The sequence below is a fragment of the Mirounga leonina genome, unplaced genomic scaffold, assembly GCF_011800145.1.
Source record: "Mirounga leonina isolate KUSES-001 unplaced genomic scaffold, KU_Mleo_1.0 Mir_126, whole genome shotgun sequence".
NCBI classification, from domain to species: Eukaryota; Metazoa; Chordata; class Mammalia; order Carnivora; family Phocidae; genus Mirounga; species Mirounga leonina.
In genome coordinates, this window is record NW_023270314.1 from 27,769,670 (window position 1) to 27,794,567 (window position 24,898).

At 52.6% G+C, this 24,898-nt stretch overlaps 1 protein-coding gene across 5 annotated transcripts in view; it reads left to right on the plus strand.

The window, feature by feature from the left end:
* Positions 1 to 24,898, plus strand: part of FMNL3 (formin like 3) — a 51,952-nt gene that overhangs the window by 18,863 nt on the left and 8,191 nt on the right. The window contains exons 2-13 of one of the 5 annotated variants that reach the window (XM_035002721.1): positions 10,736 to 10,819; positions 13,064 to 13,156; positions 13,425 to 13,501; positions 16,597 to 16,680; positions 19,369 to 19,521; positions 20,749 to 20,857; positions 21,031 to 21,107; positions 21,457 to 21,550; positions 22,843 to 22,917; positions 23,700 to 23,810; positions 24,116 to 24,262; positions 24,641 to 24,742. In XM_035002721.1, coding sequence (XP_034858612.1) covers positions 10,736 to 10,819; positions 13,064 to 13,156; positions 13,425 to 13,501; positions 16,597 to 16,680; positions 19,369 to 19,521; positions 20,749 to 20,857; positions 21,031 to 21,107; positions 21,457 to 21,550; positions 22,843 to 22,917; positions 23,700 to 23,810; positions 24,116 to 24,262; positions 24,641 to 24,742 — 1,206 coding nt within the window. Of the gene's footprint in view, positions 1 to 10,735; positions 10,820 to 13,063; positions 13,157 to 13,424; positions 13,502 to 16,596; positions 16,681 to 19,368; positions 19,522 to 20,748; positions 20,858 to 21,030; positions 21,108 to 21,456; positions 21,551 to 22,842; positions 22,918 to 23,699; positions 23,811 to 24,112; positions 24,263 to 24,640; positions 24,743 to 24,898 lie in introns of all 5 variants that reach the window. The other 4 variants (XM_035002720.1, XM_035002722.1, XM_035002724.1 and 1 more) reach the window with 4 other exon arrangements.

A 24,898-nucleotide genomic window follows, 5' to 3' on the forward strand; every position in this document is an offset into this window, starting at 1 on the left:
CCACGTCTGGCAAAAGTTATGTTGGAGGCCACATATCTGGATTTGAATCTGGGTTCTGCCACATGCTGTGTGATCTCAAGCCAGTTGGTTTCAGATTCTTAATTCTCTCACCAATTAAACAGGCATAACAGTTCCCTGCAGTGGTTATTGAAGGCAGTAGGGGAGATTATGTGAGAAAAGTACCTGGCATGTACGAGATGCTCAGGAACATTCTCCTCCACATCTGTGGCCCTGAGTGGATATGGTACTTAAAGAGCCAGACGTTGTAAGAAGCAGAGAAGAATCAAGGTCTCTTTGGGTCGCGGGGTGGGAACTCTCAGAAGGCTAACTCCAAAGAGATGTTGTTGTTGTTTTTCTAGCTGGACGATCAAATGAGACGTAAAACATCCGGGACACTCAAAGATGGAATTGGGGTGTGGGCACCTATGACACCCCTGTCAAACTCTGGCCTTACTTAAAGGCATGAGGGGGACAGTGTAGGGAAGACGCTCACAGGTCAAGAGCAGACTGGGGTCATTATCGTTTCTCTCCTGAGAAGACAGACCCACATTTGAGAGCAACCGAGAAAGGAGGAGAGACAGAGAAGACTTGGAGTGCCCCTCCCCAGCTCACATGACTTGTGACGGATGTGTGCCCGTGTTAGGCCTCAGTTTATCCTTCCATAAAGCAGGAGTTGTGCCCCTCCCACATATAGTCTGGAAGTAGGAAAGGATTCATTACGTTTTATGGTTGGCTAATAAGCTCCTGGTTTTATAAGGAGACTTCTGGAAAGCCAGAGCTGGGTCCCCCACCAGTGTACTCGGTGAGATGGCGTGCTGCCCCCAGCTGGCCTCCGCTGTCCACATGGCTAGCCCGGGGTATCTACAGAGCTTCCTCTGGGACGGACATTCTTGTCTAGGAAAAGTGTGTTCAAGGCAGAGTCCATGCCCTCATCGAGCTTACAGTGTAGTTTGGGAAATAGCCCAAAATGTGAAAGGTGAATAACAATACGAGAGAGAAGTGATTTTTCCATGACATCTTGTAATTAAAGGATCTAGCACAGCACCTGGCCCAGAGCAGATGTTTATAAACTGCAATTTCCCCTTTCTTTGTAAATATATAGGAGTGACCACAAAGCAAAACTTGTCTTCCCGTTCGCACAGTGTGTGATACATAGCTTTGTTGAAGGTGTGATTGAATACGATTGCCAATAGGAGGGGAAGGGCAGTAAACCTCGTGCAAGTTCGGAGGAAGGAGCGTGTGAACTCTGGGTGGTTTGGGGGAGGTTCTGTGAGGAAGGTTGATTGTGTTGATCCTAAAGGATGCATACAATTTGGGAAAAGGCACAGAGAAGGCCTGACATAATTCATTGCCTCATTGTGTGGGGTTACAAGCTCAGGCTGTGGAGTCAGACCTGGGTTCAAATCCCAGCTCCACCCCATATTTGCTCCGGGCAGGTTCCATGGCCTTCCCAAGCCTTTGCTAACTCACCTCTAAAATGGGGGTAATGAGGGGCGCCTGGGTGGCTCAGATGGTTAGGCGTCTGCCTTCAGCTCAGGTCATGATCTCAGAGTCCGGGGATCGAGTCCCGCATCGGGCTCCCTGCTGGGCGGGGAGCCTGCTTCTCCCTCTTCCTCTGCCTCTCTCTCTCTGCCTCTCATGAATAAAAAATAAATAAATAAAATAAAATGGGAGTAATGATAGTCCCAACTTCCCAACTTCATAGGCTTGTTGTGAGAATTCAATGAGATAATTCATGGATAGCTCTTTTCACAGTTCTGTGAATAAATGGTAGCTTTTGTCATTATTACTATTTTCATTTTAATAGTGGTATCATTATTATCCTCTTCATGGCCACCTACTTACCTCAGCTCCTAAGCCCCTTTGTCTTCTGGCTGTTCCCTACCTACTGTAATTTCCTCCTATACACTGTCATTTCATCATTGCAAATCACTCAGGGACTTCTGGACTTTTTAGGACGTTTTGTGCTTCCATGTCATGGAGATGCTGTCTCCTTGCCTAGAATATCTCCATCTTCCCCTCCTTCATTGCCTTTGCCTGACTCCCTCCTGCTCGATGTTTAAGACTAAATCCTATAGGATCTCTTCCAGGAAACCTTCCTTGATTCCTCTGTCCAATTAGATGTTGCTTCCCCAGGCTCCAGCAGGGCCATGTGCAGCTCTCTCCCAGCAGCGCTGCCTACACTCACCCTGCTTTGCTTATCTACCTTGCCCTCTGGAAATAAACTTCCTGAATGGAGGGATCCTGCCCTATTTATTTTAATATTCCCAGCTCCTAGCTTAGTGCTTGGCGTGTGGTTGTTTTCCAGCTATGTGTTGAATAAAAAAACCCAAACAAAAAACGTTGCTAGCATTATATGTAACATTTACTACCTAGAGTCTGATTTTAATGCTTTACATATAGTAAATACTTTACATATATTAATGTATTTTATCATCATAGCAACCATATGAAGGAGATACTATTTCTACCTCCATGTTATAGATGAGGAAATTAAGTAATTCTCTCAAGGCCATGAAACTAGTAAGTGGTAGAGTTAGGATTCATGCCAGGGCAGTGTGGCTCATCATTCACTGCTTTCACCACACTCTGAGATTGTGATAAGATATTTATTGGATGTCCAAGAAAAGGTGAGGAGACATTAGCCATAAATCACAGGTCTCTGAATACATTTTTGAAGGCATTAGTAAATGTGTGGAGATGCTGTTGGGGGTTGGGGTGGGAATCTTAGCAATCTCACTTATGGAAAGATTTGCTGGAAAAGGTAGGATTTCACCTATTTTGAATTGAAGGAGAGGCATTGCTGACAATTGGGAATGATCTCTCTAGGGTGTCATAGAGCAGAACACTTAAACATAGGAGGAAGAGGAGTATATGTGTGGGGAAATTCTACGTGCCCAGTCTTTGTAGAGCACTACAGTGGTAAATAATCTGGTGGTAATCCCTGTGCTCAGAGGCCTAGGGTCTAGCAGGGTATAGATGAGGTTGATTAAAGAGAAGGGCAGGGGAGTGGCTCATATTTATGGCATGAACTGAAGGGCAGAGTTGAAACAGAATGAGGAGTGGAAGTTTGCTGAGGGAGATGCAGCGTATAAAAAAAGTGATTTGGGCTACAGTAGATTAGGCAGATTATAGGAGAGAGAGCCCAGAAATAGAAAGGACAGTAGTGAGAAATTGGGTAATCCTCTCCAAAAATAACCAGGGGCCAAAAAAGAACTTGGTGGTAGGAGAGGTAGTAGCAAGATCAGTTACTTATTAAGCACCTGTACATGATTCAAAAAGGGATAATGCATGACCCCTACCCTGAAGGAATTCACGTTCTAGTTGTGAACAGAGGAAACACACACATGAAAGACACTATATGGAACAAATTTAATTTGTGCTGAGGTCAATGGTATCAGTGACCAGGCATTTTCTTTCCTGTTGCTTCATCCATCTGGACTTCATTTCCAAGGTCACTTCATGGTCCAGAATAGCTGTTGAAGTTCCAGCCATTACCTCTGCATTTCAACCAGCTGGAAGCAGAAAGGGGAAAAGAAGGGTATGCTCCCTCCTTTTAATGACACCTCTCAGAAATTGTACACACTACTTCTGTTTATGTCCCACATGGTCACATAGCCATACCTAAATGCAAGGGAAGATGAGAAATATATTAATTCTGGGCTGCCAAGCGCTCAACTGAACATTGGAGGTTCGTTAATAGGGAAGATGAGGAGAAGAGGGTGAGGGATAACAAGGTCTCTGCCATTTCATTCTTCACGTATGATTAGGCTTTGGAGCTCAGAAGAGGGGCTGATTATTTTAGGTTGGGTGGTCACAGAGCTGATGGATTTTAAGTCAGTTGGTAGTAGGTGGGGATTCAGGAGATTGGGGAAACATCGGTTACAAGCAGCTCCTATGGCAAGAGTGGCTGTTCCAGGAGAAAGTCCAGAAGAGGACAAGCCTGGTCAGAGATGCAGGGGGCAGCCTGGGGGAGAATCTTACCTCTAAAGCTCTTTCTTATTTTAAGATGCTGGGAACAGCAGGCCAAAGAGTTCAGGGTTTTTTGTGTGTAAATGATAAGGAGGCAGAGAAGAGTTCTGAATTGAGAAGAGACATGATTTTTCTTAGGTGTTGAGAAGTTGAGAAATTTCATCCTTGTGCAGGTTGGAGGGAAAGAGGGCTTGAAGTAGGAAATAGGGATGCTAGCTGGAAGTTTATCCCAGAGGGTCAGGAGTAAACAATAAGGGCCTGTCTGATGGTGACAAGTGGGAATGGGAGGGAAAGTATGGATGAGAGGCCCTGGGAAGGACATGTATTGGGTCTCAGTGAGTAACAGGCTGTGGTCTGGGGAGAGAGAGGAAAATGCCCTTTGTGGGATGTAACCCCAGAAACACTGTGTCCTCTGAGTGGTAGCGCTGCGTCTCAGGGCTCCCCAGGCAGGAGGGGAGAATATCATGAGGAGGAGGGGGGACCTTGGTTGGCCACAGAGAAAATGTGAGGCTCTGCCCCAAGCCTCCTTAGCTTTGGAAACCCGGCTGCCCCCAGCAGAATAGTTTCCATTTTGCGTAACTGGGGAGTGTGTGGGTCTGGCTAACCGCGAGGAGGGGCTGAGGAGCCAGCAGACAGATCAGGTTGCTGGGGCAGTGGCTGTTTAGTGAGGGCCTGGGGGCGCAGCTGGGAAGAGCCAACATGAGCTCCTCTGTCTGAGCTTGTGCGCTTCTTGACCGAGGAGGCCAGAAGGGATGTCTTCACTTGGCGTCTGGGGGCCAGGTTACCTGCAGAGGTTACCTGATACTAGGTGTGGCAGAGATAGGGTTGGGGGTTTTGCTGGCTTTGGGGAGATGGCCAACTTCCTTTGCCTTCTCAGGATCCAATGGAAGGGGCCTCCAGGGTGAAGAAGAGGCCTCGGAGGTACGGTTGTATTTGGGAAAAAGCCACCTCTTCGATGCTGGCCTTCTAAGGCCTCTCCTTCATCAGACTTCCCTGGTGTGAGTGAGTCGCAGAGCTCAGCCTGAGACATCTGGTGAATCCATCTCCTTTTCCTCCAGGCTGCTCAGGGACTTGGCCCATAACTGCTCAGCGAGTCATTTCTGGTTATGGAGTCATCAGTGACCACAGAAGCACGTTCTCCAGACAGGACTCTGGGTATGTGCAAGCTGGCTTTCCCCTGGCAGCTTGTCCCCAGAGTGATAGCTCCAAGTCAACAAACACAGAAGGCTAGACCCAACCACTACAGGCACTTAAGTCAAGGAGCACCCACTCTTCTGATGGCTTCTGTCATGCGGTCCCCCAGCAACTTTCCCATAAGTGTAACCGGGCAGCTCAGGCCTAGAGGAAGCTGTGTGTGGCTAGTTAGGTCGCACACTGGAGCTCCCGTGCAGGCGGTTGCAGCCGGAGGGAGATGGGGAACAGAGGGGAACCGTGCTGCTGAGGCTGTGGGGTGTGGCGGCACCAGGGCTGGAGGCCTGGAGCCCACCCCTTCCTATCCTTGAACTCTCTGATGTGCAGAGGGCTGAGTGAAGTGTTCATGCCCACTCCATCATTTAGTGTCCTAAACCCGGGTTAGGTTGCCTTTCTGCCACAGGATACGGTTCTTCTCCCAGAACTTTCACAGTTGGCTCCAGCTCATTCCAGGCTGTCTCAAGTGATCATCTCCAAACCTAAGTTCTGGAAAGAAGGATGGGAGGGACGGAGGCCAGGAGAACCGTCCTGAGCTTCATCTCCCGGTTGGTAGCAAAGTCAGGCTCTGCCTGGGCCTCGGCCCTTGGGGGCTGCAGGGAGGCCTGGCCCCCTATCCATTCTGCTTCCTCCCCTGCGCTAGTCCCGCCAGTCACGGGACGGGGTGGGGGGGGGAAGAGTGGGGGTGTTTGGAGGGGTGCTCCGCATCCTGGATCTGGACCTTCTGAATTTCAGCTCTTGGACCTTTGATCAAACGCTCGGATTTTTTGGTCTCCTTTTGACAGGATTACATTTGGGGAGGGGCCGTTAGGAGGTGCGGTGCTGAAAGGAGATAGAGTGACACAGAGGCAGAGGCACCACTGTCAGTGGTGTAGGCAGTGGGCTGGGCCAGCGGCTGCCGTCTGGGCGGGCTGGGCGGGCTGGGTGGGGGCTCCCGCCCTGACACTGGCCAGCTGGCTTGTGTTAAAGCGCGGGCTGAAAATAACTCTCATTGTCTGGGAGCTGCTACTGCTGCAGGCCTGGCTGTGGCTGCCAAGGGGGCCGAGGCGGCAGGAGCGGGGACCGCCCACCTCCTTGGGCTCCTGCCCTTTGGGAGCGATGCCCAGCTGGCCACAGCTGTGCCTACTGCCCACCAGTAGAGATCCGAGGAGGGCAGGCTGGGCCACTCCTAGCGCTCTGTCCTTTTGGCAGCTGGGGACGGGCCTTTGTGCCTGGTGTTGCTTGCTTTGCTGTCGCCTTGGGCAGGGTCGATGGTCCGTGAGGGAGCGCGGGGCGGGAGCGCGGAGCTCCAGCTCCTCCTACAGCAGTCTCCTGGGCTCCCAAACCTTGTGCCTCCTCACCACACTCTGCCCGTCTGCACAATGGGCTGATCTGTGGGTGCCCAAGAGGACTTGTTGGCAGCTGTGGCCAGGGGCTCAGCGGCATGTGGTGCCCAGGACAGTGTCTCATGTCGTCTCTGGGGAAGTTCCAGACTCAGCTTCCCAGGCTCCCCACCCCCGTGGGCTGAGCATGGGGACTGGGCCTACCACACTTAGGAGAAATGTCAGCCATATGGACCTGGTGGGGAGACGGTTCTGAGGGGGGAAACACTAAGAAAACCAACTCACATTCTGTATTTGCTCAGAATAAACAGTCCCTGCCTGACTTCCTTAAAGCCTCCAGAATCCCCTTCGCAGGAAAGTTTCAGACATCCCTCTCCCTGCCTCTTAGCGGAGCTATGCCTGTGTTCATTTCTGTTCTTAAGATTCCTTGAGATTGACTGGGACTGACAGAAACAGTTGGGAGTTTTTGGTGGTTCCTATTTCTGTTGGTTGGGTTTTCCCCAGGCCCGGCCCAAGGAGACTGACAGAGTCAGGGGTGAGTCCCAGAGCAGGACCCACACCTTCGAAGGAAACTCCAACACCACCGGCATTTCCCTTCCCCTGCGATGGGAAGGAAATGAGGAGGGGCTAACTGGCTAGGGGTACAGAGCAGGAAAGGGAAGGGAACCTCTGTGACCAGAGCTACCTCCTTCCTCCTTGGCTTCACTGGGGCTGACAGGGGTTGGGTAGGGAGTAAGGAAGCCTTGCTCCCACAGAACCCAGGAGGGGGCTAGGCACTGAGCAGGGCTCTGTGCCTGACCTCAAACTGGCAGTAAACCAGAACAGCCCTGCTGGGGAAGCATCAGATCCACCCCTTTCTGCTGCTTCCCGTTATAGGTATTTATTATTAGATTTCTGGCTGGTTGCTCTGATGTAGGAATCAGTCTCAGAGTTGCTTTCAGTGTGAGTTCATCTCCCTCTTCTCCCCCATCTCTCCAGGGTCTCCCTCCTCAAGGATGTTGGTATTTAATTGCCTCCTAGTCTTAGGGTTGGTGGGGGACGAGGGGGTTGGGGGTAGGTGTAGAGGATGGTTGTGTCCTGAGTGGTTGAGAAACTGCGCTGAAGGAGGGACAGAGGCAGAGATCGAGACAACCCAGAAGCAAGAGGGGTCCTTGGGCTGTCAGAGCATTATCCGGGATTTTCAGGAGGAAGGGGAAGGAGACTGCGGAACACCCACAGTGTTCCAGACACATCCGGATATAAAATATCTATCATTTAATTCTCATAAACCCCTGTGAAGTAGTGAGATTATCTCCATTTTATGGATGAGCTCTGAAGATCCCACAGTTGATCTCGGGCTCTCTGACTCTGCATTCAGTGCCTCCGCTCCAAGACAGCCGTGGCCCCTTTCTGTTCAGCAAGGGTTTCAGGGAGCAGGTAGCAAGGACTGAGCCTGGCCTCTGCCTTACGAGAACTCCCCGTCGCTGCAGAGCCACTGAACAAAAATGTCAAGGAAACACACCTTTGACGGAGACCCGAACGTGTCAGGTTTGTTCCCTGGCTGTCCCCGGAACTCAGGAGGTTGTCCTTCCTCAGGACGTCAGAGCCCTGCTGAGCTCACACACGTTATCGGGTGGCTGCAGAAGCCCTAGTCCCTTGTCTGGCGCGGAGAGAAGCCCAAGGTGGGTGGCTCCCGCCCTGCAGTCGGGGACCGACTTGGTGTGAGAGTGCTGGAGGCTGGGGGGAATTCCCCTACCCACTTCCTTCCCAGTCCCACTTGGGCCCCAAAGAAACAGAGAAGCCGGCATCACAGTCCAGAAAGTGCCACCCAAAGCTCGAGACTGGAGCTTGTGGGTCTGTGGTCAGAGCTGATTCATGCTTCTGCCACCCGTGTCCATACTCCGGGGGCGGGGGGCAATCTCTCCTGGGCATCTGAAGTTTGAACCCTGATGTGCCTCTTCCACTCTTCCATGCTTTTATGCTAGGGTTCCCAAAGGGGGTGACTTTGTTCCATCTTCCAAGCCCCCGGGGCACCGACATCTTCTCCCCAGGTCACCTTGTGGGGAAGCGTGAGGCCGCAGCATCTGATAGTGGGTGGCTGAGGAAGTTGGTGTAGACAGGATGTGATGTTCTGCCACAGTAGCGACAGGCTCCCCACTCCTCCACCAGTTGCTTTCTTCCGGGGGAGACAGCTATTTTCTATTTCCGTGGCTTAGACTTGGGAGAAATGGGCAGAAGACAATGAAGTGCTCGAGATGTGCCCAGAGCCAGAACCAGGCCTGAGGTCTGTTTCTTCTCTGGTCTCACTTGGGCTTAGCCAGCAGCAGCCTTGTTGTGGTTAGGAGGGAGACCTTGGTCTGGGCTCACCTTCAACTTTTGGGTCCCTGTTTTGTTGTGGCCTCCTGCCTCTGTCCTCCTCTCCACACAGACATGCTGAGAATGGCCCTTAGCCAAGTGGTTTCAGAGAGAACATTCGGGATTGTATTTGCCCGACCAGCCATCCCTCCTGCATCAGCAGTGGGGGAGGGGGGGATTTGATTAGCCCCTCTTCCCTGCAAGAGTGCAGGCAGACTCACAGGGCAGCAGAAATTGTGAAGAGGGGTGTGATGGGTGATGCTCTTCCCCTTCTTTTCTTCTCTCCTTTGCCCCATTTTGGTATTCCTAGACACTGAGCAAAAATCCCAGCCACACTCCTTTTTTGAGCCATAGTGACCAGGTTTCCAGCCCAGAGCTGGGCCCATTACTCCGGACCAGGATGCCTTAACCTTAGGCATACCATCCACTTCCTCTCCACTAGGTGCCTATCACACATCATCAGGGGTTGGAGACCATATGAATAGACACAGTCCTTGAGGGGCTAGATGAGTGTACAGCTAGTTTAGTAGGATGTGTGTAGGTAAATGCATAATAGATATGTCTAACAGAAATAAATGATTTTTAAGGTTTTTCTTTCAGTTTCTTAGAAAACGGAAGGCCCACTCCCAGGATGCTCCCACTTCTGGAATAATGCCTGGCTGTGTGACTCCTTGGGATCCTGGGTGCACACAATTCGTGTCCCCAGAGATGAGGATATCAAGGAGTGGGCAGATAGATGTAAACCCATTGGCCATGCTTGGGTGCCCAGGGAATTAGAGCTGAACTTGGAACAGCAAGTAAGGAAGAGAAAGAGGAGAGGAAGGCCTTCCAGGTGGCCTGTAGCCTGCTGGGGGTAGGGGCTGGATTTGTGGGAAGTCACAGCTATGATACTTGAGGTAGGAGATCATATTTGATTCGGGAATATGGGGCGAGGGGCAGGTGCAGCGATCTGCCTTGAGAGGCAAGGGCTGTGACCTATAACAAAGACAGCCGCACTGGATAGAAGAGAAGGTTGGCTAGGTGGGGATAAAGGAGGGGGAGTTAGGGCTGCTGGCCTGCGTAGGACTAGTCCGGGGGTGCCTTAGGCTTCCCTCACCCCTGCCCACTTCTATTTCTTTATTCATTCAGCAAACAGTAGTGAGCGAAATAAGATGACTCCTGGTCTGCCCTTCCATATTCCAGGTTAGAGTGTCTTTCAGGAAGGGGTTAGGACACTTTCCTGTGTCTTAATTGGGAGGTGTGTCATAAGTAACTTGCAACTAGTAATTAAAATGCTGAAATTTTGTAAATGATTTCCTTAAAAAATGAGCTGTTACCTTTATGCTAACGTCCTTCTTGTGTGCTCGTATCCTGATATGGGGCATAGGGGTAAATGCGTGCCATCCACGCAGGCCGGGGCTGGCTCAGGATCCACCCGCGGTTGTGCGTGACGCAGGAAGGCCGTGCATCCCTCAGGCCGTGGGTGAGAAGCAGATTGAGAGATGCTGTTTCAGACAGGTGGCTTTGGAACGTTTTTGCCCTGTCCCAAGTTAAGAAACATGTTTTATGGCATGACTGGTGTGTGTGCATATGTATATGTATGTACTTAGAATATAAAAGAAACAAAAGCTTCATGAAACATTCCATTTCCTACTTGTAGGGATTTCTGGTATCTTCTAGCCTCTTCTATTTTAATCTGTTTGTTTTCATTAAAAATAAAGTTAATCTCGACTCACTAAATTGGAAAACATTGCTCAACCAAACAACTAAATATGAAGGGGAGGCAGAAGGACTGTCACACCCCTCCGAGCCTTCCTTAGCAGCCACAGAGTGTCAGGGTGAAGCCGAGGGCCCCGGAGGGAAAAGGTGTGCGCGCTCTCCCTTTCTCTCCTCTGGGTGCAGGGAGCTTTCAGCCCTGTTGACTCAGGTTCTCTCCTCAGAGCTCCATGAACCTGCCTCCCGACAAGGCCCGGCTCCTGCGCCAGTATGACAATGAGAAGAAGTGGGATCTGATCTGTGACCAGGTATGGGGTTTGGGGCGAGGCCCAGGAATAGGGGTTGTGTCGTGGGCTGGACGAGGCAGCAGGGCCAAAGGCACTGACCACAGCCCTGGGGTCCCTTGAGAAACCCTGGCCTGGGCTTGGCCTCAGTCCGTGCTCGCTTCCTGTCCCAAGAGGGCTCTCTTAACAGAGATGGGGCTAGCAGGCCAAGTTCCCCTCTAATGCCTGCAAAGAGCTGTCTTGATTTCTTCCTGATGGGCAGTAGCCTGAAGGAAGTTTGTGTTGGTCTGGGCTGTCTGGCTGTCTGCAGAGGGAGTTGGGTAGCTTTCCCAGCAGAGCCTGTTTCTGCCTTTCCCCAGGGTGAGGGCTCTGCCTGGCACAGTAGACCAAAGGACCCTTTCTCTCTCACTCTGCCCCAGCCCTGGCACCTCGGGTTTTTCTCATCATTGACAGGCCTCTAGGAATGAGAAGACCCAGTCCCCTATAGTCTTCTGTTCCCAAATCTCAGAAAATGAGGATTGGAGGGCGCCTGGGTGGCTCAGTTGGTTAAGCGACTGCCTTCGGCTCAGGTCATGATCCTGGAGTCCCGGGATCGAGTCCCGTGTCGGGCTCCCTGCTCGGCGGGGAGTCTGCTTCTCCCTCTGACCCTCCTCCCTCTCATGCTCTCTGTCTCTCATTCTCTCTCTCTCAAATAAATAAATAAAATCTTAAAAAAAAAAAAAAGAAAAGAAAATGAGGATTGGAAGCTCTCCCTACATGAACAGTATTTCGAGCTGGAAGAGACCAGAGAGATTATTACTTAGCTCAGAACTGAGAACCAGGACCTATGGCCTGGCTCTTTCCCCTGCACACATTTGAATTTCACAGGTCATGAGTTTCTGAACTCCGACAGGCCTGTCTGCACAATTAGGAGAGTCCGCTTTTACTTGCTTACCTCTCAGGAGGCATGGAAGCGCCTGGCACCGCACATAGTCAGTGTGCTTACCCAGCACTTCGTGATGGAGCGGTCACAAATTTGTGATTTCTTTTCAAGCCCTGGACAGAATCGTAACAGCTAACATTTATTAAGTACTTATGGGGGACCAAGGACTTTACATATATTGAAATATCTCATTTAATCCTCACAAAAACCCCCTGAGGAAGGCACTGTTACATTTTATGGATGAAGAACTCGAGACTCAGTACCGTGCCTGACACTGGAACCAGGACGAAGCAGCCGACCCCATCTGTGCTAGCTATTATGTTCCACTGCCTCCCAAATCAGGCTGCTTGACATAAGGTAGAATTAGGCTTCAGAGCTCCTAGTCCGGGTCCCTTCCTCTCCAGGGAAGGCCTGTTTCCTCGTGTTCTGCCTTAAGCAGAGCTGGTGAACATGGTGAGCTCCTGCAAGGGGGTTGGAGAACAGTAGCTTGTTGGTACTGAGTTTCTTTAATTGATGATCTCCCAGTCTTTTCCAGGTCACATAATTTTGACTGTTTCTCACGCCTTTCTTTTTTCTTTCATTTTGTGTTTAAGCTCTACTTCCTAATATTAGATCATTCTCCCTGAACCCTTTGCAGCACCCCTGCCCTCCAACTCCTCAGATATCTCAGTTGTGAAGGCCCTAACAGGATCAGAATGCTTAAGAGTTTTCCCTTGGGTCTAATGCAGGGGTTGGACCAAAATGGGGAGGGCGTGGTCCCATGGTCTTTGTGGAAGGGGATCGAGGGATGACCTCGCCAAAAGTAGGTTTAGCATTTAAGGTTGCCTGGGTTGTCGGGGCCTGGGGTCTGGGTAAGGAACAGAATGTGTGTTTGTAGCCTGAATGTGTTAGTGCTGCGAAGCTGATCCGATCCCAAGTCTGGGTTCAGGGCTGACACAGTTGCATTCTACAAGGCCTAGCTCCTCTCTCCATGGCCCTCCTAATCCCGAGCCATCAGTTAGCTAGGCAGTGAAGACCGCTTCTAAGTTGTATCTTTATTTTGGGTGCCGTTCCCAGCTCTTTAATCCCCCCATCTTCGCAAGCAACAGGCTCTTAAAATAATTTTCAACATAGAAAAATATTTTAGGCTCAGAGATCACTAATTGGAGAAGGAGAAGATGGCAGTAGATGAGCAGCGTCTGAAAATCAGTCAAGGAAGAGAACCTTTGGTTTGGATGATGTTAAGGGCCAGCTGACAACTTTAGGAGGCTGGGTCCCCTCACAGTGAACACCATGAGGGTTTGACTTCCTCAACGCTGTCCTCAGAACTCTGGGTGTCTGTGCGCACACGCGTGTTTCCCTCACAGGAACGGTTCCAGGTGAAGAATCCTCCCCACACTTACATCCAGAAACTCCAGAGCTTCTTGGACCCCAGCGTAACCCGGAAGGTGAAGTGTGAGGCAGGGAGGCCCCACCTTGTTGCCCGTTATAGTCCTGTGGGGTTTGGGGGGCAACCCCTGTGACTTGGGGTGGGATGTCTGCTTCTGAGCAATGGGAGTTGGGTTTCTGGGTTCGGAGGCCATGGGCCTGGAGTGGCTGGCTCCTAACAGAGGGAAGGCTTGTAGCTGCCCTCTTGTGTCCCCTCCCTTTCCTTTTCTACCCCTTTTGTTTGTACTATAAAGTTGGATCGGGGGCTGCCAATAGTGACAGGAAATTCCATGTTTACAGAAGTTCAGGAGGAGAGTGCAGGAGTCAACCAAAGTACTGAGGGAGCTGGAGATCTCACTTCGTACCAACCACATTGGGTGAGTCAGAATCGGCCATCAGGATCCGGCGACCTCTGAGGATGGGTGGCTTGTTTATCTCCCTGCTGTGAGGCACAGTCGCCCCTTGAACGGCTTTTGGTTCCCCGGAGCTTCAGACTGTTCTTTTTCTGGCTTCTCTCCCTTTCAGCTCTGCCAGCTGCTGGCAAGCTTGGGGCCCCTCCTGGGGTCTTCAGCCTGTGGCTTTAAGTAGAAGTCTCTCCCATCGCAGCTGAGACTCAAGTCTGCCTGTGGCCTGGGGCTGGGCCAAGGGAGGCCCAGAGTGTGCTGGGGGCGGGGGAGCACATTGCATCAGGTAGCTGAGACCTCGTTCCTGGACTGTTTGGTGCCCACAAGACTATTTTCTTGATTCTAAGACAGTCGTAGTTCATGAGCAGAAGCAGCTTCCTAGGGCACCAAGAAAGTCGATCTAAGGTGGCGGGGACCAGGAACTGAACATCTTCTGTATCTACAGACCCTGGTACTGCCGGCCCATTGACAGGGTCCCCAGGAACGGCATGAGTCTTGTTTGCTAGTCTCTGAGTAGGGAACCAGAACTTGCTGAACAGGCCGCAGGCTAATGCCTAAGGTACAGTGACAGATGGCAGTGGTCTTGGTTTTATAAAACCGTAACCAGTCAGAGCATATGTAGTGAAAGTGAGAGAGAGAGTGTGCACAAAGGAGAGTGAGGGAAACCTGATGGAGGACTGCAGGCGGGGCTACCATCCTGACCGAGGGGCCGGGCACAAATACTGAGAGCTTGTGTGAGTGAGAAGCTGAGCCGGGGGTGGGGGTGGGGGAGGCTGGGCAGGGGCCATCCCCAGGGTCCTGGGCTTCCTGAGAGCAGGGGTGGAAAGAGCCGAATGACATCATCTGCCTTTCCCCTCCTGCCCATGGCAGCCTCCCGCTTGTCCACGCAGGGCCAGGCCTGCCTGGGGCTCTTACAGAAGCTACCTGTGTGCCCCCAGCCGCCACAGTAGCAGTCACGGGGGAAATGGCACCGGAGAGAACAGGAAAGGGATAGTTCCTGGCCTCGGCAGCTGTGCTTAGTGGCCAGAATTGGCTTCCACACCTCTTCCGTGAACCAGAGTGAAAGCTGACATGCTAGCAAACGTGAAACTCAGCCTGCAGCTGTATTTGGTGAATCCTCACAGAAGGAGTGGCAGGGCCTCCTCAGCCTCCCTGTTTGTGGGGGGGGGGGGGTGAAACAGATGGCGACTCCAAATCCCACCTACCACCCTGCACACCACCCCGCAGGGCCTTCCACCACTCCCCTCCCTCTCAGGCCCCCCTTTCTTTCTTAGTAGGTCTTGCTGCATGAGGATGGGAGCCTGTTCTTCTCAGAAGAGGGCCACAGAGCCGTGTGTGACACTCCCCTCTGCTCACCCCTTCCACCTGGTGCCTGCCTCTCTGGCCACTGGCCAGGAGCTGGGGCGAGAGCAGCATGGTTCCCAGGCCCGGCTCTTGGCAGTTGGCACACAAGTTAGAGGTCTGGACCTGGCCCTTGGTTCCCAGGGAACAGCTTCGTGTCTGGCGTATTAGGAGCTCCTGTCGTCTGAACTGTGGTTTCTCTGGGCAGTTGTGGGGGAGGACCAGGCTCCTTCCCAGATTTCTAGGCAGGAAGAGTTTGTGAGGCTGTCAGGCCGCGGTGTGGGTGCTCCGGGTGGTAGGAGCCCAGGGCAAGGTGGGGAGAGGAGGATCCTGCTTCTGTCACAGCCTGATCAGCCCCAGGGCCTGCCGAAGCTCGTTGTGTAGGGGCAGCCCAATGGGAACACAGGCCCTGGCGCGGGGCAGGCTGGAAAGTGGGATTCCAGAGCCTCACCAGCTCCTCCTCCCTCTGGTTTGTATTGGTTTCTCTGCCTTGCCGAAGTGCCCTTTAACCTCTCCTCAAAGTGTCAAGATCCCGAAAATAGCAGTGTAGACTCAGACAGGAAATGAGAAGGGGGTGGGGAGCTGGAGAGCAGACAGACAGGAAACGGGAGGCCTGTCGGCCCCCAGAGAGGAAGCTAACTTCAGGCAGCTCCGGTGTCAGTCAGCCTCAGCTGAGCCTGGTGCTCCGTCCGGCCCAGCCTCTCACTGTGTCCCAGGGTGTGGCCAGCAAACATGGCGCTGGTGTTCCAGCTGTGGGGGAGAGGCGGCCCTGCAGGGCTGTTGGGGGCAGCTGCCTATAAAGACCCCCAGACATCCAAGGGAACAGAGCACTGAGGAGAGTCGGGGTTTTATCCTGAGAGTTTTATGTTGCTCTGTGCCATGGAATGAACCTGTCCTGTAACGGCCCTCCTGGGATCGGTTCTTGAATTTCCTTCCAGGGATATCTCAGGCCAAGAGGCCTGCAGGCAGAAGGGTGGAAATGCCAGGGTCCATTGTCTTTACGGTCTTTGTTGTCCACCTTCCTGCCTCTCTGGCTGAAGGGGCCTAAGTCTTCAGGGAGTTACTCGAGTCCCTGACTGTTCCCCCATCCTTTTCCTATTCTGTCAAACTCGCCCTGACCAAACACACAGTTCCCACATATCCCTCTTTGCTCACTGTGGCCCAGACTATCTTTCTCTGAACTTGGTGGAAGGGCCCTTTGGTCCAGCATGTCTCTGTTCCAGAGCTCTCTCTTTGACCTTTCTTGCCTGTCTTTCGACGGAGACTTCAGTCCAGCTGGAGACGTGCTAGAGCTTGTCAGGCACAGCTGTGCACGAGGGCCTGTGGTAAATGCTCTTGATCAACCTCCCCATGTCCCCACAATTTTGCCAATAAACATCAGGCAGGGGCAGTACACTTCGGTGTTGTGCTAGACACCAGGGACACAGTAAATGATCGAGCCAGGGCCCTGGCCATTTAGGAGAGGCTTCCTGAAAGCTTGTGTGGCTGACGTGGTATTGGAAGGCCTTGGACCTTTCCCCATCCCTGGCTCCCCGGCCTAGCGGAGGTCTAGGCCCGTGATGTGACCACGGAATGGGTCTGCCATGGGTTTTGAACCTCAGAATTTTTCCAGCCTGGTGCTAAGTTCCAGAGGATTCAGGAGTGGGTGTTGGGTCAGAGGCCTCTCGCCCTTCTCACCCTCAACCCGCTTTTAGCAGACCCCTCCACTATGTTTCCTCTATTGGCAGGTGGGTGCGGGAGTTTCTGAATGATGAAAACAAAGGCCTGGACGTGCTCGTGGATTACCTGTCCTTTGCCCAATGTTCGGTCATGTGAGTACCTCCCTGGGGCTAGGGTTGGGGACGGCGAGGGAGGACACAGTCCCATTCTGATTTGCTGAGGAAGGGTGAGACTGCAGTAGTGAAGACAGGAATAGGCATCCCAGGCCAGGAGGGAAGAGCCCAGGCAGTGGCGTGGGAGTGGACAGGCAGCCAAGGAGATGTCTGGGATCCGTGAAGAAGGCCAGGTGGCTGGAACAGAAGGAGGGAGATACGGAAAGGGAGCTCAGGATTAGAACCCAAAGGATCCAGACTCCAGGCTGCAAGCAGTCCAAGGAAATGTCCTGGCTTCTGGGAGAGACGCCCAGTGGGATTCATTTGCCTTTGGAGAGTTGAGTCTTTAAGAACCTCCTTTGGGTCTCCAGATGTGAGAGGGTTACTCCAGGTCATTGCTGAAGAAGAGCCCCAGGAGCAGTGAGCATGACCTTTGACCCACACTGAAAATGAAGTATTCAGAGCCCTTTTCAATCCGGTGGGGCGGGTCCCTCAGCACAGGAGTACAGATGAGAAGGCGGCATGAGGTAGTGAAAAGGACCGACAACCGCAAAGCTGGTTGTGGGTCTCAGTTATGTCCTTGACTATCCGGGTGACCTCAAGCACATTTGCATCCTCTTACAGAAAAGGGGATCCATGTTCCAGAGTTGTTGTAAGGTTGAGATGATAATGTGTGTAAAGCAACTAGTAGTGTTCGGAACGCAGTAAGTCTAAACTGCTCTAGCCACTTTATTGTTAATTATTGTTATTCAAGGTGGTATAACCTACCATAATTGCCTGAATATATGGAAAGAGGGATTATACTGATCATTCACATGATGACCGATGAATGCTTCAGACTTAGAGCCAAGACTTCAGCCCTTGGCTGACCAATCGTCCCAGTATGCCCTTGACTTTTCCCAACGTTAGCACCGAAAGTCCCGAGTCCTGGGGAACTCCCTAGTCCTGGGACTCAGTCCTAACCTCGGCTTTCACTTTTGTTGTGACTGTCCTTACCCCACGGCCGTTCTCCTTGGTCCAGCAGATCTTCAGTCTTAGCTCTTTAGGGGTTCGGACTAACACCTCTCCTCGGTTTGGCCTGTCACTTTTCCCAGGTCATCCCCCCTTAAAACCAAGAGTAGCCTACTCCCCATTCCCATCCCTGCAGAATTCAGGCCTCGTGATCCTCCTCTCCCTTTAAAAACTACTCTTTTTATAGAAAGAAATGAAAAACATTTGCTGAAGTGATTTTTTAAAAAAAATTCAGAGCTTTTATAGTAAAAAGATGCAGATCATTTTTCCAAATAAGCCTATCTATCCCGTTCGAAAAGCAAACAGATCCCAGCTGCTCGAAACCAAAATACGCTGGATCCTCAGGATTGTAGTGTCCACAGCAGTGCTTTTGACTCTGTTTTCGAAAGAAAGATTCAGGGCAGGGAGAGGGTGTGAAAGGGAGAGAAAGTGTGTTTTGGGAAGGGTTGAAAGGGAAAGGGTGAAGCCAAACAGAGGCTGGGTGAAGGCATTTATCTGTAAATTGCGGGACCGGCACTAGGGAATACAGTTACTGACTGAGGGGGGCCACTGGCAAGGTTCCCTGTCAGGGAGCCTCCTCTGATGTTTGCTTGAGAGCCCCATTAAGCAGCTCAGCATCGGGACTCTGCAGCCTACTCCTGCTCCTTTGGAACATTCAGTCGCCTGCAGATATCATTTCCTATTTCAGAAATGCCTCTGACCCTGGGGCTATGAATGTCTGAGCAGAAGGTTCCTCGGGGGAAGAGCCTGTCGGATATGCTCGTTCAGTCCTTAATGACCTACTTGGGGAAAGAGGACAGGAAAGAAAAGTGGGGCTGGTTTCTCAGAGTGGGTATATCCTGACATGGGGCTTCGTAAAGGACAATGCCCCGTGATCTCAAGCCATCCTCCTTGTCCTGGCCACACTCCCAAATTGCTGGTGGCAATCACAGAAGTAGAAAGTGACAGAGAAACCATCCCAACTCCTGTAGGGATGAAGGTCCCCAGTCCACACCCTGGACCTGTGATTTCTTCCCCTGGGAAGCCTCTATTCCAGAAAACCTAGCAGTCTCAAGTAGAACCATGGAAAACCCAGCCATTAAAACCCAGTGCTGGGATGGGACCATGGTACTCTTGAACCTAGTGGAGTCTCCCACTCTAGGTTGGCTGGGACCTCCGTTCCCTTCCATTCAGACCTGCCCTCGTGAGCCCATTCCAGAACCAGCCAGGCCCCTTCAGGGCACTGAGAGGCCCCATTGGCCACTGCTGTTTGCCAACCAGCAAGACCTGCGTTGGCCTGTTCCCCACCACCCTTGCACAGAGCGGATTCTCCGTGGGGAGACATGGCTTCTCCGAGACTTGCTATCTAAGGCTGGGAGTGCAGAAAGCCTCCCTTTGGGCCCATGGAGAGGTCACTCCTGGAGTCGCCTGGCCAGCGGGGCACCACAGCTCACCCCTTTCAGCATTCCCATCCCCTCAGATCCCCCTCTTGGTTGCTGTCTGTGCCTCCGTTGCCCTTGTCCTGCGTGGGTGGCTCTCCCAACCAGGGCTGGGTCTCTGCCGCCCAATTCCGCTTTCTCTTCTTGCTGCCCTTGCTTCTGATTGCCCTCAAGGTCTACGGGGCGGGGGTGGGCCGGCCAGGGGGCTTAGCACTGAATTTCTCCTGTGTGTGCGCTTGTGTGTCCTTTCCTGATCCAGGTTTGACTTTGAGGGTCTGGAGAGTAGTGACGATGGTGCATTTGACAAGCTCCGGTCCTGGAGCAGGTCCATCGAGGACCTGCAGCCACCCAGCGCCCTGTCAGCCCCCTTCACCAACAGCCTCGCTCGCTCTGCGCGCCAGTCTGTGCTCCGGTATGTGTGCTCTTTGCTCTGCCCACCTGCCTCCCACCCTAGCCCCCCAGTCCAGGTCTTGGGTGCCAGGGGGTGAGTGCTCATTGCTCCTCCCCCCACTCTTGCTTCCAGGCTCAGCTCTCTTGCCCTCTGCCTGCCAGTCTGTCTCTGGTCTGTCCTCTCTGTCTCCTTGACTCTGCCCAGCAATCTGTCCTGGGTAAGTACATCGCCCTCGGCTGAGCCCACCCCATCTGGGGTTCCAGTTCTCCCCTCTCCACACTCCCCTCTAGGGCCTCCCCCTCCCCATTCCTCTTTTTCATTCTGCCACTCCTGCCGGCCTCTTGGGTGGGGCCGGCCCTCATCCAGCTCCCTCGTCTTCACGGGGTGATGAGCTCCTGCCCTCAAGTCTGTTTCCCTCTGGCTCTGCATTCTGCCCCATCAGCTGCTCTGAGACCAGCTCCCCCCAAACCTGCCCGCAACTCGCCTTCCCTTCCCTTCTTCCTTTTCTCTCCAAGCCTGCCTTGTGTTCTTTTTTTTTGCAGTATTTTAGGAGCCGTCCTGCCCGGAGGCAGGTGGATAGACCAGATGACTTTCAGAGCCCCCCCTCCTACCCAGGGAGGCTCTCCTTTGGGCCCTGTGGCCCTTTCTGTGGTCTGTGTTCCTCTTGTGGCCATGCTTTTCTCCTGGCCTCCTTTTGTCCCTCTGACCCTGCTCCTCATTCTAGTCATTCATGCATGAGCAGACACCATTTGTGCTTCCTCTTTCTTTCATGAAACATCACTGGGGGCCAAGCCAGATGTAGACCCTGGCCCTGCTATTGCCTTTGGGGTCTGCTCTGCCCTTTCTGGGATGTAGAAGTGGGATGGGAGCCACGATGCTCCGGCCCCAGGGAATTTGTGGAAGATGCAGCGATTGGAAGGAGGAGGAGGACAGGCTCAGATGAACGTCTCCCGGGATCCATCTTGAGGACTAGAAAGGCCTGCACGCCTGCCGTTGTATTTTGGAGGGCCCCTGGGCTCAGGATGGTTTGGGCCCTGATTATAAAGCTGGGATCCTGGGTAGTTACTCACAAAGGCCTGTGGCAGAGAGGTGAAAACTGCTGAGCACCCTGCCCCCACCTCCCCCACCACTCTCGAGGCTGTCGGTTCAAGGTCCCCTGTCCCCCTGTCCTGCTGCGGAGGTGCGACCTGCTGTCCTGGTGATGGGGAGCGCTCCTGGACCCTTCACCAGCAGCCCCCTCTCCCCCAGGTACAGCACTCTCCCTGGGCGCAGGGCCCTGAAGAACTCCCGCCTGGTGAGCCAGAAGGATGATGTCCACGTCTGTATCCTTTGCCTCAGAGCCATCATGAACTATCAGGTAAGGGGGCAGCACTGGCCACGGATGCTCTGCCTGTCCTGCCTCATCTGCCAAACTAGAAGAGCTGGGAGGGCACCAGCTTGTAAAAGGCGAGTTTGCTGACAGGCTGATAGTCAAGGAGATCCAGCAGGGAGCTGCCCTCCCACCATCAAGGTCTTCCTCCCTTGTTACAGTACGGCTTCAACCTGGTCATGTCCCACCCCCACGCTGTCAATGAGATTGCACTCAGTCTCAACAACAAGAATCCAAGGTGAGTTCCTTCCCTCTCCTCTCCTTCCCACTGTGCCCAGGGCTCTGGAGATCTGGGCTCCACTTGACCCTGACAACAAGTCCCGCCTGCCTGGCCTCAGGGACCGGCGGCCTAGGCTAGCGCCTTGGTTCTGCTCCTTCCGCTGGAGGAGGAGTGTCCCTGGCTTCCCTCTGGTCTGCCCAGCTCAGTGAGGGGGCAAGCCTTCCTACCCCTGCTTTCTTTCCACAACCCACTCCCGTCACTTGTGAGGCTGTCTCCACTCTGAAAGGACTTGCCTGGTTGTGGAGGGGAACTGTGTGGTGGCCAGGGTGGGGAGCTAAGGGGTTAATCTTTTTTCTTCACCCCTTAGGACCAAAGCCCTTGTCTTGGAGCTCTTGGCAGCTGTGTGTTTGGTGAGGGGAGGTCATGAAATCATTCTTGCTGCCTTTGACAATTTCAAAGAGGTCAGTCTCCTATGTGTGTGTGTGTGTGTGTGTTTGGTGAGGAGGTGGGGAGCCAGGTAGGTAAGCACCCTTTCCTGTGATCTCACACATCCCAGTGATGATTTTAACATCCTGTGCTTAACTAAGAAGCCTGCCCCCTCTACTTTTTTTTTTTCTTAACACCGAAACCAGAACTTCCGCCTTACCAGATCTTATGGCAAGACAGATCCTGAACGGCCAGCTAAAGAGGTCCTCACTTTTTTTTTTTTTAAGATTTTATTTATTTATTTGACAGAGAGAGACACAGCGAGAGAGGGAACACAAGCAGGGGGAGTGGGAGAGGGAGAAGCAGGCTTCCTGCGGAGCAGGGAGCCTGATGCGGGGCTTGATCCCAGGGCCCTGGGATCATGACCTGAGCCGAAGGTAGACGCTTAACGACTGAGCGACCCAGGAACCCCAAGAGACCCTCACTTGAGGGCTGCAGTCCGATGGCTCTAACCTGGCCATGCATCAGAATGCCTGAGGATCTTGTTAAACTTACTCCTGGGGGGCTGAGTACCTGTGCTTTAATAGGCCCCCCAGGTGGCTCTGAGGCAGAGAACCCACTGGTAGAACCCAAGGCAGACATGTTTGCTGTGGGAGGAGAAGGCAAGCAAGGATCCTCCTGAGTTGTTGGCTGTTATTGGTGAGGGGAGAGGAAGCTCCTACTTGGAATTTCCCCAGCCTCTGGGCCTGGCTCTGAAACTTTCATCTGCTTGAACATAGGATTCCTCGACATCCAGTCGCAGCTGCTGGGCCCACCCCTTCCTCCTCTTTGGACCTCTTCCCTAGCGTCCATTGTTCAAGCCAGGAAATGGCTCTTCCTCCTTGAAGGCAGAGGCTCAATGGAGTCTCTAGACCCCTCTCAGCACAGGGACTTTCCTGCACCCTGGCCTCTCTCCTGTGTCCCCACTAGGACCTCAGCCATGGCCTCCAAACTTCCTCCTTCCTCCTTCCTTCCTTCAATAACTGAGCAACTGTGTTTCTCCTTGGCCTACCCCCAGAGGCACCTAAAGCCCAGACTAATGGCCTAGGCTTTACTGGGAGACCAGTAACCCAAGGTAATGGCAGGTCCCAGGCTTTCTTCTACTTGGAGAGCTTGTTAAACTAACAGGGTTTCTTTTATATGTCGCAAATGGTTCCTTGCATAGAAAGAGTCATGCTTAAGCTTAGTCTGAACCAGTCCCTTTGTCTTGATGTTCCTGGGAGCGGGGCTCAAGGGCTTAGGTTCTGCATGGGATAGAGTTTCTCACTGAGAAAGTTTGCTTGTTCAGGTATGCAAGGAACTACACCGCTTTGAGAAGCTGATGGAGTATTTCCGGAATGAGGACAGCAACATCGACTTCATGGTGAGGAACTGGGCATGCCCAGCGGGGTCCCATGCTCCTCGAGAATAGGCCCAGGCCAACAGCATATCTTGATATTCTGTCCAGAACCTGGAATGATTCTCTCTACTCAGTAAGTGCTTCTTGTGCACTCACCTACCCCAGAGAGCTTTTAGAAACTTCAGGACAATGACAATTTTGTGTCTTGGGTCCACCTCCTTTCCCCCTTTTTGTGGCCTTACTGCCCCTGATTGGGATCCTTTCGCTTTGCCCAAGCTTTTCCTCTAGCTTCTCTTCCCTTCAGCCTTCGGTCTTTAGTTACGTAGTGTGGTCTCAAGAAACACCTGCTGGTGTGCGAAGGCAAACTCAGTTGTACCCTCATTTCCGTCTATTTCTCATGTAATTTACTTGTCTCCGTACACTGAATCTTAAGTTTGATTTTTTTTTTTAAAGATTTTATTTATTTATTTGACGGAGAGAGACATAGCGAGAGAGGGAACACAAGCAGGGGGAGTGGGAGAGGGAGAAGCAGACTTCCCACTGAGCAGGGAGCCCGATGCGGGGCTCGATCCCAGGATGCTGGGATCATGACCTGAGCCAAAGGCAGACGCTTAATGACTGAGCCACCCAGGCGCCCCTTAAGTTTGATATTTTTTAAGTTAAAATACTTTTATTGTTCTCAGAAAGACTCACTTTTTTTATTTACTCCTTTGATTACCCCCACAATGATACCGGTTCTAACACCCTGGCTCTGCGGTCTTTCCTGGCCCTCCCTGCCTCTGACCCTCTGAGCGGCTTCTCCCCAGGTGGCCTGCATGCAGTTTATCAACATCGTGGTGCACTCAGTAGAGGACATGAACTTCCGGGTCCACCTGCAGTATGAGTTCACCAAGCTGGGGCTGGAGGAGTTCTTGCAGGTGAGCTGGCTCGAGTCTTCACAGGTGAGGAGCTTAGGGGCAAAGGACCAGCTTAGTCATATCACGAAGGGTTCTTCTTGTACAAGAGCCTAGTCGTGGATGCTCTTGGAACCCTTCCTGTCTTCTGCGGCCGGGGTCTTAGGCCCTCCTGCAGGGGGCGCTCTCTAAATCGGCAGCTCCACTGGATGAGACTGCATGGCTTTAGAAGGAAGTCTTATGCTCTAGGAAGGGGTCATGGAGATGATGAGGACCACATCTCTCTCAGGAGGCTCCCCAACTACTACCGTGTCTGCTCTTCCCAGAAGTCAAGGCACACAGAGAGCGAGAAGCTGCAGGTGCAGATCCAGGCATACCTGGACAATGTGTTTGATGTGGGAGGCTTGTTGGAGGACGCGGAGACCAAGAATGTGGCCCTGGAGAAGGTGGAGGAGCTGGAGGAGCACGTGTCCCACGTAGGTAGTCCTTTTTTGCTGCCAGAACTACCGCTGGGGGTGGGGAGAGGACGGGGCCATCTCAGTTCCAGATTGAGGCCAGGGAAGCTGCAGAACCCGGCACGCTCTGGCCGAGGCCCTGGGTAATCCACAGATTAGGACACACACTGACCTCCAGGACTGGGTGTGAGGTGGCCTCAGGCTTGAGAGAGTCAGGTGTGGTCTGTTTCACAGGGTCTCAGACCTGGGCCCACGGGAGTGATGCAGGGAAGCCACGGGGCTCCACGGCCTTTGGAGGCCTGGGTGCGGGGGTTGGGTCCAGGTCCTGGTGGAGGTTCAGGCTGTGCAAAGTGCCCAGGCTTTAGGGCCAGCGCCAGGCCTGCTCTTCCTATCCTGCAGCTCACGGAGAAGCTTCTGGACCTAGAGAATGAGAACATGATGCGTGTGGCAGAGCTAGAGAAGCAGCTGCTGCAGCGGGAGAAGGAACTAGAGAGCGTCAAGGTACCAAGTAATCTGGGGAAGGGAGGCCCTGACTGGTGCTGGGCGTCAGGGCCTGGGGAGCTGGCCTTCCCTTTTTCTTTCTTTCTTTTTCTTTCTTTCTTTCTTTCTTTCTTTCTTTCTTTCTTTCTTTCTTTCTTTCTTTCTTTCTTTCTTTCT